The sequence below is a fragment of the Geotrypetes seraphini genome, chromosome 2 (assembly GCF_902459505.1).
Source record: "Geotrypetes seraphini chromosome 2, aGeoSer1.1, whole genome shotgun sequence".
In the NCBI taxonomy this organism is placed as follows: domain Eukaryota; kingdom Metazoa; phylum Chordata; class Amphibia; order Gymnophiona; family Dermophiidae; genus Geotrypetes; species Geotrypetes seraphini.
Genome location: NC_047085.1, coordinates 419,447,318 through 419,466,389, shown reverse-complemented (window position 1 = coordinate 419,466,389; position 19,072 = coordinate 419,447,318). Strand labels below are relative to the sequence as shown.

At 42.7% G+C, this 19,072-nt stretch overlaps 1 protein-coding gene across 10 annotated transcripts in view; it reads right to left on the bottom strand.

Moving 5' to 3' along the window:
* CALCR (calcitonin receptor) overlaps positions 1 to 19,072 on the bottom strand; it is a 587,401-nt gene that overhangs the window by 134,544 nt on the left and 433,785 nt on the right. For all 10 annotated transcript variants that reach the window (XM_033931114.1, XM_033931117.1, XM_033931112.1 and 7 more), the window contains one exon: positions 9,827 to 9,953. In XM_033931114.1, the coding sequence (XP_033787005.1) occupies positions 9,827 to 9,953 (127 nt within the window). The remainder of the gene's footprint in view (positions 1 to 9,826; positions 9,954 to 19,072) is intronic.

Sequence of the window (19,072 nt, the reverse complement as noted above, 5' to 3'; positions counted from 1 at the left end):
TTGAAAAGAATTTCCCTGTAACTTCATCGAGTGTTGCCTAGTCTTTTTAATTTTGGACGAAGTTAAAAAAAAAAAAAAAATAGATCCACTTGTATCCATTCTAAACCACTCAGGATTTTGTAGGCTTCAATCATGGCACCGACACCTCTATTTTTGTTATGTTTACCACAAGTCTAATTTTCTTGCGCCAAATGTTTTATTTGTACAAAGAGGAATGTCCCAGATAATCATAACTTCATCATTCTCTACAATGCTGCCTGAGTGATGAAAACCACTGTTTTTCTGGCAGCAATATTACAGTTTTACTTAGCTTGCAGTAGATGAGATGTGTGATTATCTTGTGCCTTTCTTTATACAGGCTTTATGACATCAGTACTTCTCACGGAGCTATGACATATGACTGTCTCCAGTTCAGTGTGACAAAATCTACCAGTTTTATCAGTTTTTTTCCTAAGCAGGGTATGAACCATCTCCTCTGTAGTCTACTATCCTGTACTGCAATTATCCATTTCTTCTCTTCAGGTTTAAGTTTGCCCTTCATTATACATTAATGTATCAGGTTTTAATCTACTTACAGTTCTTAAAATAACGGTAGTTATAGTTAGGGGATTTTAAAAAAAGTAATAAAAGAAGAAAACGATAAAATGATAATGGGTTTGTAATGAGGGTGGTTGGTGGTGTGGCCTATGATTGAAAATTCATGAGTGAGTTGTGATTCAAGCACATAATAATACAGCCACTCTGATTCTGAGGTTATTTCTCCACCTTTGCTATAGAATATTGAGAAAATAGTCTAGTAGAGTGTATGGGTGGATGATATTGTTTCTTTCTTTTTTTTTTAACTTTCTTTAGTTTTTAATGCCAACAAAAAGTGCAATACAATTTATATACAAATAATGATAATCAACCAAGCACTTATAATCAGTCAGTATCTATACAAAAGATACAAATTCCCTTCCCATCCATTATTACCATCAAGAATAATACCAAAACAAAAGATATACCCCCTCCTGCTCCCACCCCCTCCCTGGATGTGTGAGTGAAAAACAACAGAAAATAAAGATAAAGATAAAGGACAACTATAGCAAATCTACAAAAGACGTCAATGGACCCTAAACTAATTTGAATATCTTATTATGCCCCAATATATTATTTCTTTCAATGAAATTGATATTTTTTAATTTATTTTGAGGAGAAATAAGGAAACACCTAAATGTTTAGAAGAGTTTTTTTTCTCTCCCTTTTTAGATTTATCCTGGGTAATTATAAAGTCTATATTTTTTTCCTAGGTCAGGGAATTACTGTTCTTGTTTACCTGTATTAAAATTTTGTTTTTAAAGTAGTTAGCCCTCCCTTAATGTGGGCTAGATGGATGTAGTTTATGATGTAAAGATTTTTTCGTTATTCACCTTATTGGATTGTAAAATTCCATTCCTAAACTGTTCTGGATGTAAAACTGTTGTAAAAGTAACAAACAAACAAAAAAAAGAAATTGATATTTTTAGTAGCAAATTCATTAAAAATATATTAATTTTTAAAGTACAGTATTTATATTTTAGCCATAAGTGTTCCTTGATTGCTGGTCTAATTTTTTTTTTTTCATTTGTTTTGCAAATTTTAATTTTTCTTCCCCCTTCTAGTACAGGTGGGATCTGGCTCAATCCTTCCATTTGGCAGAATACTGTCCAGCTTTAAGAATAGAGACTGACTGGTAGCTTGCTTTCATTTTTCATCACTTTTTGAGTATTTGATGCTGTTAGATATACTGAAGGTCTGTATTAGTAGCTCTGTATTTATAATCTATTTCTATAACCCCCCTTCCTGCTCTTATTCTTGCAATGTACAGACTCAGCACAGATTGACTATTTAGATTACTAGGTGAGCGTAGATGAATTTTCTTGTTCTTGCATCCAATTTTTTTTTTTTTTTTTTACATCTTTATAAGACCAGTCCAAAGCTACATGACAGCACCGAGATTAGAATGGAAAAATGATAACAGATAAAGACCGCATAGCCTATCCAATTCAAATAAAACTATCAAGCTCTGCAATCCCTTCCTCTCCCTTAAGACCCTCTGTGCTTATTGAACACTTTCTTGAATTAAGATACAGTCCTCGCCTCCTTCACCTCCTCTGGAAGGACTCTCTTTCTGTAACAGAAATATTTCTTTGGATTATTCCTGAATCTCTCCCCTTTTCCCCTCTATTTTGTGCTTCATTGTTTTGTACAGCTTCCTTTCAACTGAAAAGGGCCTGACTCCCATGCATTTATGCCAAGATATTAAGGGGGAATTCATCAACGGGTACCAAGGCCCATATTCTATAAACGGTGGTGTTTTTTTAGGCACTGGTAGGCACCTAAGTTAAATGAAAAACACTGTTTAAATGGGTTTAAACTGATTTTCAAGGCGCCTACCAGCATCTAAAAAACTGGTACCGGAATCGTGCCTAACGCCACTGTAGGCATGGCGAATGTCGGAAGTGGTGTCAGGCGCCATAAAGCGCCTAAGGAGGTGCAATTCAGGTCAAAGGTAGGTGCAGGAAATGCAGGCTTGCACTGGTTTGCATTTCTGGCGCCTTCACTTGTTGGAGGTGTAGTTCTCCATATGGCACCGTCGCATGATTGACACGCGATTGGCAGCCGCTTTTAAGGTGGCCACCGACAAAGGCACGGTGTAGAGAATTCGGCCCTAAGTGATTTCCCCCCTCTTTTACAAAGGTGCGCTATGCTTTTAAGTGCACGTGAAACATTATCGCGTGCTAAATAGGTGCTAAACGCTAATGTGTGTATGTTATCCTATGGATGTGTTAGCAGTTAGCGCATGCCAAACCCGCGCTAAAATGCTTAGTGTGCCTTTGTAAAAGAGGGCCTTAGTATGCGCTATCCACCAAGAAGCCCATAGGAATTTAATGGGCATCTTAGCCTTTAGCATGCGCTAAATCGCTTGGCGCCCATTGAGGAATTCCCTCCTGCATCATATCACTACTGCCTTTCTTTAAAAGTATACAAATTGAGATCTGTCCCCCTAAGCTTTATGAGGAAGGCCACTGACCAATTTAGTTGCCTAACTTTAGGCCAAATTCATCCTGTCTATATCTTTTTGAAGAGGTACATTCCAGAATAGTACATAATACTCTAATCCCCCCTTATCAAGCTGCACTGCCAAGCAGAGCGAACTAAACATCGAGTAACCTATTCTATTACTATGGGCAGTACAGCAATTAGTTTATTCTGCTTAGCAGCACAGCTTGATAAAGGGGGGGGGGGGTGCTAAGATGTATTTCAGTCGATAATCGACTTTTAGAATTTTTCTGACATGTAAAGGGCTGCAGTGTGAATACAAGAAAGCTCTGAAAGCCATCAAAAGATTTCAAGCTTACACATGCTACTAATTTTGCCAACCACATTGACCTGCTTGTCTAGACCTGGTATTAAACATTAAAAATTAATACTAATATTAATTCTACAAACTCTTCAAACATATATTTTGAAAATCTCACTTTATTTTGGATTATCAATTCTATAAATGAGACACCTGAGTAACACTCTTGTTTATATTTATTATATCAAGTTAATAGGTGATAGGTTCTAAGGAAATACCATATTTTTTGCTCTATAAGGCGCACCTGACCATAAGATGCATCCACCTATAGAGGAGGAAAACTCAAGAAAAAATTCCCTCTGGTGGTCTAGTGGTAGGCCAGGACAGGGTCTTATAGAGTGAAAAATCCGTAGGTAGCTTAGGTACCCCCCTCCATAGGCAGCACAAGCACTGCCCCCCATAGGAGGCACAAACACCCCCCCATAGGCAGCCTCCGGTACCTTTTTTTAAAGTCCCCTTTCCGCGTTCCTGCCTGTCTCCCTCGCCGGACGGCTTTTCTGAAGTTCAGGCAGAGTGGCGCAGAAGGCAGGCGCATGCTGTCCGTGTTCATGCCTGATCTGGTGCTGCTCCCCGATTGGCTGGAACGCGCCTGCCTTCTGTACCACTCTGCCCAAACTGAAGAGCCGTCCTGCGAGGGAGACAAGCAGGATCGCGGAAAGGGGAATTTAAAAAAAGGTACCGCGGAGCTGCCTAGGGGGGGGTGGGGTTGTTATTTGCTCCATAAGATGCACCTTTATTTCCACCCCCTTTTTGGGGGTGGAAAAAGTGTGTCTTATGGAGCGAAAAATACAGTACTTTTTACAAGGGTAGTAAATGTGTGGAATAGTTTCCTGGTGAAGGTGGTAGAGACAAAGACTGTGGGCCAGGGAAAGCATGGCGAATACCGCCTGTGGGTTCACCGCTTCTGCTCCATACAGTAGTGCCATGCCGGCTTCTGCAGCAGTACTGAGCCCTGCTCTGAAAGCAATGGCGGCTGCTAAGACAGGAGCAACAGTACCGGGGAGCTACCCAGGCTGCGGTTCTTCTCCTTTTCCTCCTCCTCTGGCGGCTTGGAGGCTTTCTCCTTTTAATTTTCTACAGGTACATTAGTTTGTGGGTTATTAGTTTTTGGGTTATTTTATACTGTACATTAGTTTTTGGGTTGTGGGACAAATCATCTGGGTTTACATCATTTCATATGGGGAAATAAGCTTTGATGTATGAGTGCTTTGGATTACAAGCATGCTTCTGGAACAAATTATGCTCATAAACCAAGGTACCACTGTATATTTAAAAAAACAACTGCAGCAAAAGGCCAAAACACCCAAACAGAGGAAGATAGAACTAGTATGAAAAAAAATTAATTTAATTCACAAAATAATTGCTATGTTATCTACCACGATCACCTCATACTGTGCTCTACCCTATTTCTAGTATTCCTATCACTCCAGTGCTGCTCTGGCGCTCAAGGAGGAAAAAGTACTATAAAGTAAAAATGGAAGTTAACATAAGTTTTTGTTTTTATCTGAATTTTGTCTTCACTCAGTGGCGTAGTAAGGGGGCAGACCATCCTGGGCACCATCTTGGTGGGGGCACCGGCACCTCTCCACCTCCTACACCAATCTTGCACCCTCTTTCCTCCCATACTTCTTTAAATCTTCGCCAGAGCAAGCAAGCAACTTCTCCGACCTTCTATTCACACCGGCCTGTCTTCCCTCTGAAATCAATTCCAGGTCGCAGGGCCAGGAAGTGACGTCTGAGAAAGCCATTCTGGTGTGAGCAGAAGGCCAGAGAAGCTGCTTCCACTGGTGAATATTTAAAGAGACACCGGAGGGAGGGGGTGTAAGTGTGGCATGGGGGGTGGGGAAGGAGCAGGTATTCACAGGAGGAGCGGGAAGGGGGCACAGAAAGAGAAGGGGGCAAAGAGAATGGCATGGGGGGGTACCACCGGCCCGGGTGCCTCCTACCCCTGCTATGCCATTGTCTCCACCCACAGGTCTGAACACTGTAATTCTCATACAGCACTAAACTTTGGTACTCCGAGTTCCATTCAGCCACACTCTGGCCCTGTGGGCTGTTACCAGCTAGGTCAGAATCCGTGTTCTTACTGTGTGCTGGTGTTCATCAGCCCTGCTGCAGGACAGCAGAAGCAGCAAGCAGGGTCTTATCAGCTCCAGTCTCATGCTAGCAGGGAGTACCAGGAGTCATGAGAGGCTGTGGGCATAGCAGCAATTTCTAGTAGGGAAAGTGTTGATGTTTCGGTACCCAACCTTCACAACAATTCACCACCAAGTCCCAGAGCATAACCTACATTTGGAATTTAGAGGCTTGGCCTCTGTATTGTTTTCTGTACTGGGCCGGTGCAGGTAGGGTTACCAGATGTCCGGATTTCCCCAGACATATCCTCCTTTAGAGGACATGTCCGGGGGTCCGGCCAGCTTTTAAAAACCCGGCACTTTTTCCGTGTTTTGAAAAGCTTCCAACGGCGGGATGGCATCTGCGAATGCGTGGATGCAACACGGTGATATCACGCACACATGTATATTGGTATGATGTGGGCCAAACTGGGCAGGCCTGGGGGTGTGGCTACGGGTCCAGATGTCCCTTCGGGAAAATCTGGTAACCTTATGCCCATGTTCAAGGTCTGCTGACTCCTGCCTTCTCCAGGAATCTTGGAGAGGGCAGGAGCTAGTAGGCCTTGAGCATGCGCAGATGCTCAAGGCCCCGCAGCGGCCCAGGACAGAGCATTGATGTCAGCTTTCTTGAATGCCGGAGTGGTAAGGAGAATATTGTGGCAGGGATGGGGGTGGGAGTGCAGCAGCACCAGTCATCGGGGAGTGGTCGATGTCTAGGAGAGCAGTGCCAGTCATCAGGGGTGTGTGCAGGAGAGCAGCGCCAGTTGTCGGTGGCAGTGGGAAATTAAGGAGAGCGTTGCCTGCAATTGGAAAGGGAGGACAAAAGCATTGGCTATCTGGCAGACTCAAATTTAATCCAAGAACCCCATTTTTGGGCCTTTTTTTGGTCCCCAAATCTTGGTTTATATTTGAGTTTATAAAGTACACACCATAATGTCATGTGGTGTACTTTGCCATTGGTTGATATTTTATGAGGCCATTTATTTGCACATAGAAACATAGAAGATGACGGCAGATAAGGGCCATAACCCATCAGGTCTGCCCACTCTACTGACCCACCCCCAAGTCTACTATCCTAGGGATCCCACTCCTGGTGACAGGTTCCCTTGGCTTAACCCTCTAAGGGATCCCACATGGGCATCCCATTTGCTCTTAAATTCTTGCACGCTGTTTGCCTCGATCACCTGCACCGGGAGCTCGTTCTAAGGATCAACCACTCTCTCGGTGAAGAAATATTTCCTGGTGTCGCCATAAAATTTCCCACCCCTGAGTTTGAGCGGATTCCGTCTTGTGGCTGAGGGTCCTTTGAGAAAGAGAATCTCTTCTTCCATCTCAATACGGCCGGTAATATATTTAAACGTCTCAATCATGTCTCCTCTCTCCCTATGTTCCTCGAGTGAGTACAGTCGCAAATTTTTCAGCCTTTCCTCGTATGATAGATCCTTGAGCCCTGAGACCATCCCGGTGGCCATCCGTTGCACCGACTCTACTCTCAGCACATCTTTTCGGTAGTGTGGCCTCCAGAATTGCACACAGTATTCCAAATGAGGCCTCACCATGGTTCTGTATAATGGCATTATGACTTCAGGCTTCTGGCTGACGAAACTCCTGCGGATGCAACCTAACAACTGTCTTGCCTTAGATGAAGCCTTCTTCACATGATCAGCAGTTTTCATGTCTGCGCTGATAATCCCTCCCAAGTCTCGTTCGGTTGAAGTTCTAGCTAAGGTCTCATTATTCAAGGTGTAAGTTCTGCACGGATTTCTGCTGCCGAGGTGCATGATCTTGCATTTCTTAGCGTTGAAGCCCAGCTGCCAGGTTGAGGACCAAAGCTCCAACAAATGTAGGTCCTGTGTCATACTATCGGGTGAATTGCCATCTCTCACTATATTGTATAGTTTGGCGTCGTCAGCGAATAACGTTACCTTACCTTGAAGCCCCTGAGTTAGGTCACCTATGAATATGTTGAAAAGGAGCGGGCCCAAGACTGAGCCCTGCAGTACTCCACTGGTCACCTCCGATGTTTTAGAGAGGGTACCGTTAACTACCACCCACATGAGATCACTTACGTGTGGAAATGCCTCTGTATGGTAGATATTCAGCTGGTGGCAGTGAACGTATTTTGTAGCTGCCACTGGCGTTATTCCCAAATATTCAACACGGGCCATTGAAAGAAACAATTACAATTCGGAGCAAGATTAACCCTGATAGTTTTTGGCTAAAGCTAAAACAAAATTTACCCAACTCCCCTTATGAATTTGAAGTGGATAGATCCCTAGAAATTTGGATTAAAAATCTGAAGCAATCTTTGAGTCATTCCCCATTAAAACGAAGGAGATCTCGCCTAAGCAAAAAGCCCCTTGGTATTTTCAATACCATTGCCAACTTAAGCAGATGTATAGAAAGTTAGAAAGAAAGTGGAAGAAAAGTAATGCAGAAATAGATAAGATAAATTGGAGAAAGAAGATAAAGGAATATAGTTACGAGATCATTAAAGCTATATATTAAGGTAATAAAATGATAAAATATATTATGGTAATAAAATCAATACAGCTAAAAATCAAAGTAAGACCTTATTTTCATTATGGAAATCAATAATAACACCATCAGAACAGATAGGTAAATCCATCAAACCTTCTGTAGAAGAATTAGCTACCTTCTTCAATGACAAAATTTTAAAAATAAGGTCTTCATTTTCTAATGTTTTAATACCTTTTAACTTACCTTGTAATGATAAATCCTCTGATGAGATACCAATGGATAGATATTGGCATACTTTTGATATAATAACAGAACATCAACTTAAGCAACTCTGCATTAAATTTGGTCAGAAAAAATGTTTGCTAGACCCTGTCCCTTCCTATATCTTTTGTAACATTCCTTCATTTGCAATTACCTGGTTTACAGTGTTGATTAATTACATCCTCACTAGTGGGGTTTTTTTTACTTCAGATATGGGACAAATTATACTTAACCATTGTTAAAAAATTCTGATTTACATCCAACAATAGTTCTTAATTATCATCCGGTTGCAAATATACCGCTGTTAACAAAGATTTTAGAATCTTTTGTCTCAAGACAATTATTAGAATATCTGGATAAATTTTCAATACTTCTTCCATTTCAGTATGGATTTTGCCCAAATTATAACACCGAGACTCTCCTTATTTATTGGTTGCAAAGGATCAACATTTCCTGGTCCATAGCCGTTGAGCGGTCTTGTTGCAGTTTGATCTTTTGGCAGCTTTTGATGTCGTGGATCATGATATTCTTATACAACTTTTAATTGATATTGGTTTAGATCAATGAGTTCTGGACTGGTTCAATAGTTTCTTAAAACTACGATCGTATCAAGTATACACTGAGAATAAATTTTCTCCACCATGGTCCCCTGTTTGCGGAGTACCTCAGGGTTCTACATTGTCACCCATATTATTTTATATATATATGACAACATTGAAATATTTGAAATTATCTATCTCAGAATTAATTTTTACGTACACTTGAAGTGGACCCATCATTGATGAATTTAACAGTAGATAGATATTAATTCTTGCATTTCTAGACTTCAAGATTGGGCCTCCTTTCTGCGTATGAAGTTAAATACCACTAAAACCAAACTGTTATGGTTTGGTCCTGTCACACACAATTTACCTTCTACTATAAGTTTAAGTTCAGGTGACTCTAAAGATTGACCATTCATCTAGAATCCTGGGTTTTGTTTTGGATTCCACATTCTCTATGTCAAATTAAATTAATAATATATCCAAAAAATGATTTTTTTTAGCTTATGGATGCTGAGGAGAGTTTGTTGGTTTTTCCATCAACATCATTTTACTATTCTGGTCTAGGCTATCATACTGGCTTATCTGGACAATGCTAATTCCCTTTACATAGGTTTAAGTACCGTAAATGCAATTTAAAGAGATTATAACTCATTCAGAATACGGCTGCCAAAATAATGTACTGATTCTTCCTTTTTATGACTGTTTATCTATAGTCTTAAGATAATATTTTGTTAACCGGTTCGAGACCCTCTGGAAATGACCCAGTATATAAGACTAAAGATTAGATTAGATTAGATTAGATGTCCGGGTATGGCATTGAATATCTGAATTTATATGTCCGGCATTCTCTTATACAGTTAAGTGCTATGTTCATCAATTAAGCACCTATGGGGCATTAGTTTCTGGCTGATTAAATCGCTTTGAATATCAACCCCTATAAAATGATCTCCAAATGCACTACTTCTACAATGAAAATGCAAAGATTTGGATCTTCATGACATATTTCTATGCTAAATAAAAAGAGGAGCTCTAACAATACTTACAGGACTCCTTTTCACCAGGTCTGAATTAGGCACCACTGCAATGAGGTGAATAATTGTGAACACAGAATTCAGCACGTAAGACAAAAATAGATTCTTATGTAATGTTATCCTCTGGCAGCTGAGGCTCCTGAAATACAAAAGAAAAATGTCAGAACTTTTATCTTTAAAACATTTTTGAGAGTTTCAAATGAATACTTTTCTGGCATCTGTAGAACCTAGACCAGTGTTCTTCAACCTTTTTACACCTAAGGACCGGCAGAAATAAAATAATTATTTTGTGGACCGGCATCGGTCCACAGACCGGCGTTTGAAGAACTCTGGGCTAAGTCATGGGCCAGACCTTGCCCATCTCTACCCAGTCTCCACCCCAGACCATGCCCCCATAGTCCTAATTGTAACACTATTTTTTCAATTCATTTTTCATATATACACATGGAGGGGCATAATCAAAAAAAGTCTAAGTCCCCTTTTGACCTAAGGCCTTAAACGTTGAAAGTAGAAGCAGGGAAAATGCCCATAATAAAAAAAAACGTCCAAAAGGAGGTTTTTTTTTTATAATGACCTGCCTCTACGTTCAGCTGTTTAAATGCCCAGACCATCACTATGTCTAAACTTATACCCTATAATCAATCTAAAAAAAGCCTAAGCCCCAAACGTCCAAAACAAGAGCTTTTAGGCGAAGGAGGAGCCAGTCCTTCACCTAAAAGCTGGATTCTGTAACCGGTGTCTGTCAAAAACAACACCGGTTACAGAATCCACTCCCCCCCCCGACGACATCGGGGTAAGAGGGAGCCCAAGCCCTCTTGCCCTGCAATCCCCTACCCTCCCCCCGACGATATCGGGGCAAGAGGGAGCCCAAGCCCTCCTGCCCTGCAGCAGCCCTGAACCCCCGATGAAGATCAGGGCAAGAGGGAGCCCAAGCCCTCTTGCCCCGCGGCACCCCCAAACTCTCCAATGGCATCGAGGCAGGAGGGAGCCCAAGCCCTCATGCCCCGGGCACCCCCGAACTCCCCGACAGGATAGGGGAAGGAGGGAGCCCAAGCCCTCCTACCCCGCGATCCCCAACCCCCCTGATTACGATCGGGCCAGGAGGGAGCCCAAGCCCTCCTGGCCTCTCGCCCCCTACAAGATCAGCCAGGAGGGAGCCCAACTCCTCCTGCCCAGGCAGACCCCCTACACCCACCCCCCACTACAATACGGGCAGGAGGGATCCCAGGCCCTCCTGCCCTTGACACACCCCTCCCAACAACCACCCCCGAACGGCCCCCCCCGCCAACCCGTGACCCCCCCTGCCGACCCCCTGACCCCCCACCCTCCTTCCCTGTACCTCAAAACATTGGCCGGACGGACGGGTGCCAAGCCCGCCCATCCGGCAGGCCAGCCGGTTCCAGAATGGGGCCAGATTGGCTCAGGCGGCTGAAACCCACAGGTGGGGCCTGTGGCGCCTGGGCCAACCAGAATAGGCCCGTGAATCTTAGGCTCCTCCTGTGGGCAGGGCCTTAAGCACATGGGCCGGGTTGGGTTCATGTGCTTAAGGCCCCGTCTGTAATCGGGGAGTCGGGGTGCTGCCAGGGCAAGAGGACTTGGGCTCCCTCTTGCCCTGTTCGTTGTCGGGGGAGGGGGAAAGGGTGGATTGCGGCAGGGGAGATAAGCCATCTCTCCTGCCGCGATCATTGCTGTAGGGGGGTAGGCAGGTTTCTGGGGCCGCTGAGCTGATCGCAGCAGCCACGATCAGCTCAGCGGCCCCTTTTTCGGCACTTATACCTGTTTTGACTTGGTCTAAGTCAAAATGTATAAGTGCCAACTAGGCAACCTGTCAAATGTTTTGGTTATACCTGCTGCACGCCTAGGTCTAGGTCGGTCCATCTCCCGCCCACCGCCCGCCCTTTCCCTTCTCTAAAAACGCCTCTTTTCTCTCTGTGCGTTTAGAGGCAGGGGAAAGGCCTAAGCTGGTTTTAGATATGTCTAAAACCAGCTTTGATTATGGGTACTTGGATGATCAGGCTTTTTGATCATCCAAGTAGCCATTTAGGCCACATTATAGACGTTTTTTTCTTTTGATTATGAGCCCCATAATATAATCTTATTAACAAAGCATCGATCGCACCACGAACCGGCAGTTGATGAACACAGTTTTGGGCCTGATGCACATGCCGGCCCTGTGGCCCGGCAGGAAATTTCTGTGGACTGGCACCGGTCCACGGACTGGTGGTTGAAGAACACTGACTTAGACCTTTTACAAAAAAGACTTCTGGTTCCCTTGTTCTATATCATTATACCCCACCATCACCAAACATAATGCCAGATCTGAAGTGAACTCATGCTGCTTTGCTACTTGACAAATGCATTTTGAGATATTGAGCTGTGCAAGGTAAACAGGCCTTTTTAAATCAGAAATCAAAAACCCGGCTTTCAAAATTGTCCTATAGCAATACCCATTTGAGAAATAAATCAAGCCATGAAGTTAATATGAGCTCCATTGATTTTACCACACATGTGATTAATAGTGGTTGGTTTGGATAACAGTGGCACATGATTTGATTTCTTTTTAAATTTAGAAAATTATTGCACAAAAAACTCACAGGCCCTCTTTTACTAAGGTGCGCTAAGCGTTTTAGCGCATGCTAAATCAATGTGTGCGCTAATCACTAACGTGCCCATAGGATAACATGCACGCGTTAGCGTTTAGTGCATGCTAAAAAGCATAGTACACCTTAGTAAAAGAGGGGGTCGCTGTTTTAAAAAAAAGTACAACTGAAGTGGTTATTTTAATACGACAACAAAGATGGTTTAAGCAATCAGGAAACCAGAAGCAATAAAGGGGTCCTTAGGTATTGTGCAAACAGAGTTGAATGGATAAATGTACAAATATGGTTTCCCCTCATACAAACAAATCCTTCTTAATTTCATAATTTCAGTGACCACTGTTTTCGGTTAAATATCCCAAAAAATAATATATAAAATGAAGTCATAAAATTATATATATGGAAGGGAAAGAGGGAGACAGGAGAGGAATGTGGAGGAGGAGGAAGGAAAGAAGGAAAAGAAAGGGAACAAAAGAAGAGATAAGAGTGGGAAGGGGTAAGACAAGGATGGAAGAGCTGCGTAAAAGGAGAAAGGATAGATGAAAAAGGGGGAAGGGAAGAGATAGAAGGGGATAAGGGACAGGGGAGAGAGGGAACAGGGTATGTGAAGGGAAGAAAACAAATGACAACCAACATACAACCATATTACAGAAAGCATCTTAAATCTAATTCCTGATTTAACCCTTTAGAGACATCAGTGTCTAATTCAAAAATGTATCAGTTCCTGTTTAAAAAATAAACCATCAACATCTTCCCTTCTCTTGACAATAACAAATACCTTTAATGCTTCAACAATGTTTGCAAAGATAAACAATGTTCTTCCTGATTTTAAGTTTCTTTTGGTTTTTCTCACATCAAGAGGCATTGCATGACATAAATGACATTGGGTAGTGTTGCAGTCTACTACATACTACACAGTTACCACATTTGAAGTGGCTACTTACTTCTGTATTGTCACTGGTTGACTCTAGAAGTATAAACCTGTGTATGCCTTTCAACAACCATTTATAGGAAACCTTTTAATAAAAACAAATTCTTACATTATAGCAGTTTCCATGCAAGAGGATACAAATATACTCACCTTATTTACAATCTTTACAATTATACAGACTATTTTCAAACCACAATGAATATGAAATACAATCGGAAGAGATGATGGACAGGTTTAATGAAGATGTAATTCAAGCAAATGTATTAATCAAGGATACTAAAGGGCATGGAGTGCATGTACAGTAGAGAGGAGCTCTTGGTAGGGCAAAAAGAAGCTGTAAAATCCAAGGACAGCATTTGAAGTCTGAGATTTTCAAGTTTAACTAATCTATATATATAAAATCGGAGGTATGTGTGTATGTATGTGTGTATGTGCCGCGATCACGCAAAAACGGCTTGACCGATTTGAATGAAACTTGGTATGCAGATCCCTCACTACCTGGGGTGATATGTTCTGGGGGTCTCGCGGCCCACCTGCACACGTGGGCGGAGCTACAAACAGAAAATCAGATTTTACCCATTCATGTCAATGGAAAAAATGTAAAAAGCTGCCAACGCAAAAACGACTTGCCCGATTTGAACGAAACTTGGTATGCAGATCCCTCACTACCTGGGGTGATATGTTCTGGGGTCTCGCAGCCCAACTGCACATGTGGGCGGAGCTACAAACAGAAAATCAGATTTCACCCATTCATGTCAATGGAAAAAATGTAAAGAGCTGCCAACGCAAAAACGGCTTGCCCGATTTGAACGAAACTTGGTATGCAGATCCCTCACTACCTGGGGTGATATGTTCTGGGGGTCTCGCGGCCCACTTGCACACATGGGCGGAGCTACAAACATAAAATCAGATTTCACCCATTCATGTCAATGGAAAAAATGTAAAACAGCTGCCAACGCAAAAACGGCTTGCCCGATTTGAACGAAACTTGGTATGCAGATCCCTCACTACCTGGGGTGATATGTTCTGGGGGTCTCGCGGCCCACCTGCACACGTGGGCAGAGCTACAAACAGAAAATCAGATTTCACCCATTCATGTCAATGGAAAAAATGTAAAAAGCTGCCAACGCAAAAACGGCTTGCCCGATTTGAACGAAACTTGGTATGCAGATCCCTCACTACCTGGGGTGATATGTTCTGGGGGTCTCGCGGCCCAACTGCACACATGGGCGGAGCTACAAGCAGAAAATCAGATTTCACCCATTCATGTCAATGGAAAAAATGTAAAAAGCTGCCAACGCAAAAATGGCTTGCCCGATTTGAACGAAACTTGGTATGCAGATCCCTCCAGCCGACCTCTTTGTTCGTGTTCCGTCGGGGGTCAGGTTCCTGAAGAAGGGCTCCTCCCGAAACCAGCGCGGTCGAACCTCTTCTCCTGGCGCGGTTTTTTGCGTTTATCAGTTTGTGAGATAGTTTCAGATAAGTATTGTGTTCATTTGATTTTTGCATGGTGATTTTTGATTTTGTTGTGTGAGTCGGAGGGTCTGGCTGGCAGGGTTTGTTTGGGGGTCGCTCAGGTTGTTTGTGTTGAGTTTAATTTAATTTACTCACTTTGATTGTTTGATTTGTTTTCATTTAGTGGACTCAGGTCCCTTTAATTTCAGCACACTCAGGGTGCTCAATGATGGTGTGTGGGTGGAGGCTTACCGCCTTGACCCAGAAGTGAAGTGTCGGAGCTGTGCTCCTATCACTGAGGGTTCACACTGAGAGCACCCTATATTATATTCACCCCATTTTGGTTTGTTAGTTGCGAGCCAATTTTGGCGTCTTGAGCGTCCCCCACACAAACCTTGATGTGACTAGGTTGCCTTTGAGGTTTAAGTAGGGCAAACCTCCTTCAAAATGCTGAGTAATGATGTTCTAATCATGTGCACCTGATGTGATAAAGTGGCTCAAATCACACACAGGTGTAAGTGGGAGGATATGTGGGGGGTGTCCTAATTTATTCCTCAGTTAAAATATACATTTTTGTGGATATCTTTTCTTTCATGAGTAAATCAAGAAAAAGTTTTGTTGTTTACCTGCAATTACATCACTTTCTATTCCAGAGAAATAAAAAAAGATTTGACATTGATATGTGAACATGTCTTAAAGAACTGAATATTTCATGGGGTGTCCTAATTTTTAACTTATGCCACAATTTCATTGAAAGTTTCATGCACATCAGCTCTTATAATACTGAATAAGGGGAGAGCCTCAGAACAATGAAATTGTGGCATAAGTCTACCATGAAGATACTGGGTGTAACTGGATCAATGCCTAACCATGAAAGACCAGGTGGACTCCTTAATCAGAAAGGGTTTTTTCACTCTCTGGAAACTTAGATCCATTAAATCATATTTTGATACGTCAGCATTCAGAATCCTGGTACAATCCCTCGTACTAAGTCAACTTGATTACTGTAACATCGCCTATCTAGCAATTTCCCAAAAGAATATGCAACGTTTACAATTAATGCAAAATGCAGCGGTCAGAATAATCTTCGTGCTAAAGAAATTTGATCACGTGACACCTTACTACCGGCAGTTGCACTGGCTGCCCATGGAAGCAAGCGTAAAGTTTAAGTTCGCCTGCCTCTGCTTTACAGTACTATACGGACTAGCCCCTAAATACATAACTGACCTTTTCTCCCTCTCAGCCAACAGACACAAGCTCACATTTGACCTTCGTTTCCCCCCCAGTTAGAGGGTGTAAACTGAAAAAACACCATCAACACCTTCTCTCACATCAAGCAGTATTATGGGGTAAAGATCTAGAACAATTGCTCTCGCTCACTACTTTTGAGGAATTCAGGAAGGGCCTACAAACATATCTGTTCCTGAAATATCTAGACAGTTGACCCGTACATCTCTTTCTCCTCAATAATGGTTCTCTTGACCTATTAACCACTTTCTTTCACCTCTTTTAAGTTCAATCAATTTGTAGCTTCTTTTAATCTTATGTAAACTGCATAGAACTTCACGGTCCTGTGGTATATAAACTGTTATTATTATTATTATTATTAACAAAACCACCACGAGGGGTTAGGAGAGCTATTTTGAAATCCACACCATACTGGATGACTCCTGCCCTTTGGAAATTAATGAATGGGTCACATCGGGATACATTGCCTAGGTAGTGTTGCGCCCCAGTTGTGGGGTCAGTCAGCCTTTTCTTACTCCCTGACTTGTGGAAGAAATATCATGAGCACTTATCTGTAAGTTACTTTCATAGCTCTTTCCAAACTAGAGAGGGAATCCCTGTCCTGTGAGTGACAAGAAATTTCAGTTTTCATAATATCATACTACAACAAGAGTTCAGCTTAGGAGCAGAGATTCCACAATGTTCCTTTTTGCTTACATGGAGATCTGAGGCTTCTGCTGCAAGATAATAAATATTATTTCTTTCCTGTTAATATGGTTTTATAACTCTTCTACTTTTAATGACATATTATTAACTGTGAGAACTTGTTACAGAGACAATATCCTTATGCAATAGTTTGGTTTAATATAGTTAATGCCTGTCTTTTTGGGGAAAATAAATCCCACATATTTAATTTAAAAAATGTTTCATAAGAACAGACAATGTCCAAGTTGATCATGTTCATGATGAAGACTGAAGCAGAAATATGTTTGTCCTTTATAATTATGAGGACAATTTCTTTCTGCTTTTTTGCAGATGCTAATCTGGTACTTAGCTCCATGTCCTATTATTTGTATGTTGCAATATCTTTAGTATATTAAGAGTCAGGACTGAGGGCATAAGCAAACCAGGGATGCTGACACAAAGAACAGAATGTTTATTAGACAAAAATGCGCAAGGGTGGAATTTTTAAAAAAACTTTAATTTGTAATTTGCATTACAACCAGTGGCACATGCACCTTCCCTTCTGACATTTACCCTATCATATACCAATTGTGCATGTACAGTATATTCTAGAATACTGCATCTTTTAACACTTCGCCGGCGTGACCAGCGAAGGTGCTGCTCTTTAATCCGTGATAGACTCGCATTGCCTTCGCGTTCTACCAGTTTCCCAACGCAGTAAACAGAACACAGAAGCGCTGAGCCGATCAGCCTTCCTCCCCCCCCCCCCCCCGACATCAATTCTGATCTCGGAGAGGAAGTTCCTGGCCAGCCAATCACTGCCTGGCTTGCAGGAACTTCCTCTCCGACATCAGAATTGATGTCGGGGTGGAAGGCTGGTCAGCCCTGCGCTTCTACATCCTGTATAACGCGTTAGGAAGCAGGGAGAGCTCAGAACTTGGTGGCAGTGGCTTGGGGGCCTGTTCCCCAATAGCAGCGGCTGCTTGTGGGAGGGCAGGGAGAAAGAAACACAAAGAAAGAAAGAGGGCAAGCAGGGAAACAGAAAGAAAGAGGGGAGACAGAAAGATAGAAAGGGGGAACAGGGAGACAAAGAAAGAAAGGGGGCATGGAGAGAGAAAGACAAAGAAAGAAAAGGGGGCAGGGAGACAGAAAGAAGGGGGGAGAAAGAAAGGGCAGTGAGAGAGGAAGAAAAAGTTGGGGGAGGGAATGAGGTCTGGAGGAGAGGAAGCATACAGGAGGCTGAAAGAAGGGAAGAAATATTGGATGCACAGTCAGAAGAAGAAAGTGCAACCAGAGACTCATGAAATCACCAGCCAACAAAGGTAGGGAAGTAGCAAGCAGCAAGCAGCTAATAAGGAAGTAGCAAGCAGCAAGCACAGAAGAGAACACACACACACACAAGCTCGCCTTTGCGAAGGAGCCTTAAGAAAGAGCCGGGAAACTCGGTCGCCCAGCAGAGCGACTTAGAACAAAAGCTACGAGTCCTAGTTTTAGCTAGCTACACAGCGGGGCACACATTCTCACATACTACACACCTAGAGGGGAACAAGCCCTCACAGGTACCAACACAGCAACACCAGCAGACTCACAACAAACAGGAAGACAGCAGACAGGAAGTCATAAATCATCCAGTCGACAGAGACAGAAGGTTCACAACAAATCACTCAGACAACTCAAAAGGGAAGCAAGAAATGGAAGCCCAAGGAAGTCAAAAGATGAGCTTTCCAGCCTTCTGTACTGGCTGCAATATGTATGACTACCTCCCTTCGTGGATTCGGGCATACATTTGCAGTCGGTGCAAGGAGCTTGATAGCTTGAAACGGCAAGTCTGGCTACTAGAAGAGACAGTGATGGAACTAAAAGAACTCCTCACCTTTGAAGATAGAATCCACGAACAGAAGTTTCTAGTAGAGTTCAGTGCAAATGAAGAGGTCAAGGAGCTAGAAAGATTCATCGAGGAAGCTCAACAGCAACATGTGGAGATCCCAGGGCTAGAGAACTGTACCCGAGCTACCCAGGAAGATGGCCTGGACGAGAGGAGAGAAGACACCCCTACAAATTCAGAAGAAACTGAAGCTGAGATAGGGGATGACCGCACACCAGGAGAAAGAGAGAGAATGCATGAAGATGTCCCCCCACACAAAGAGCCAAAAACAACTTCAAGCATATTGCAGGAGGAAGAAGATTGGCCCTACACCATGGACATGGATTTATGACCCCCAAGGAACCTCCGAATAAAGAAGATGGGGATCATCATAGGAGACTCCATTATACATCATGTGGACAGCCACATTGCAGGAGGGAGAGAGGATAGAATCGTCACCTTCCTGCCTGGAGCAAGAGTCAAAGATGTGGCCAAGAGGA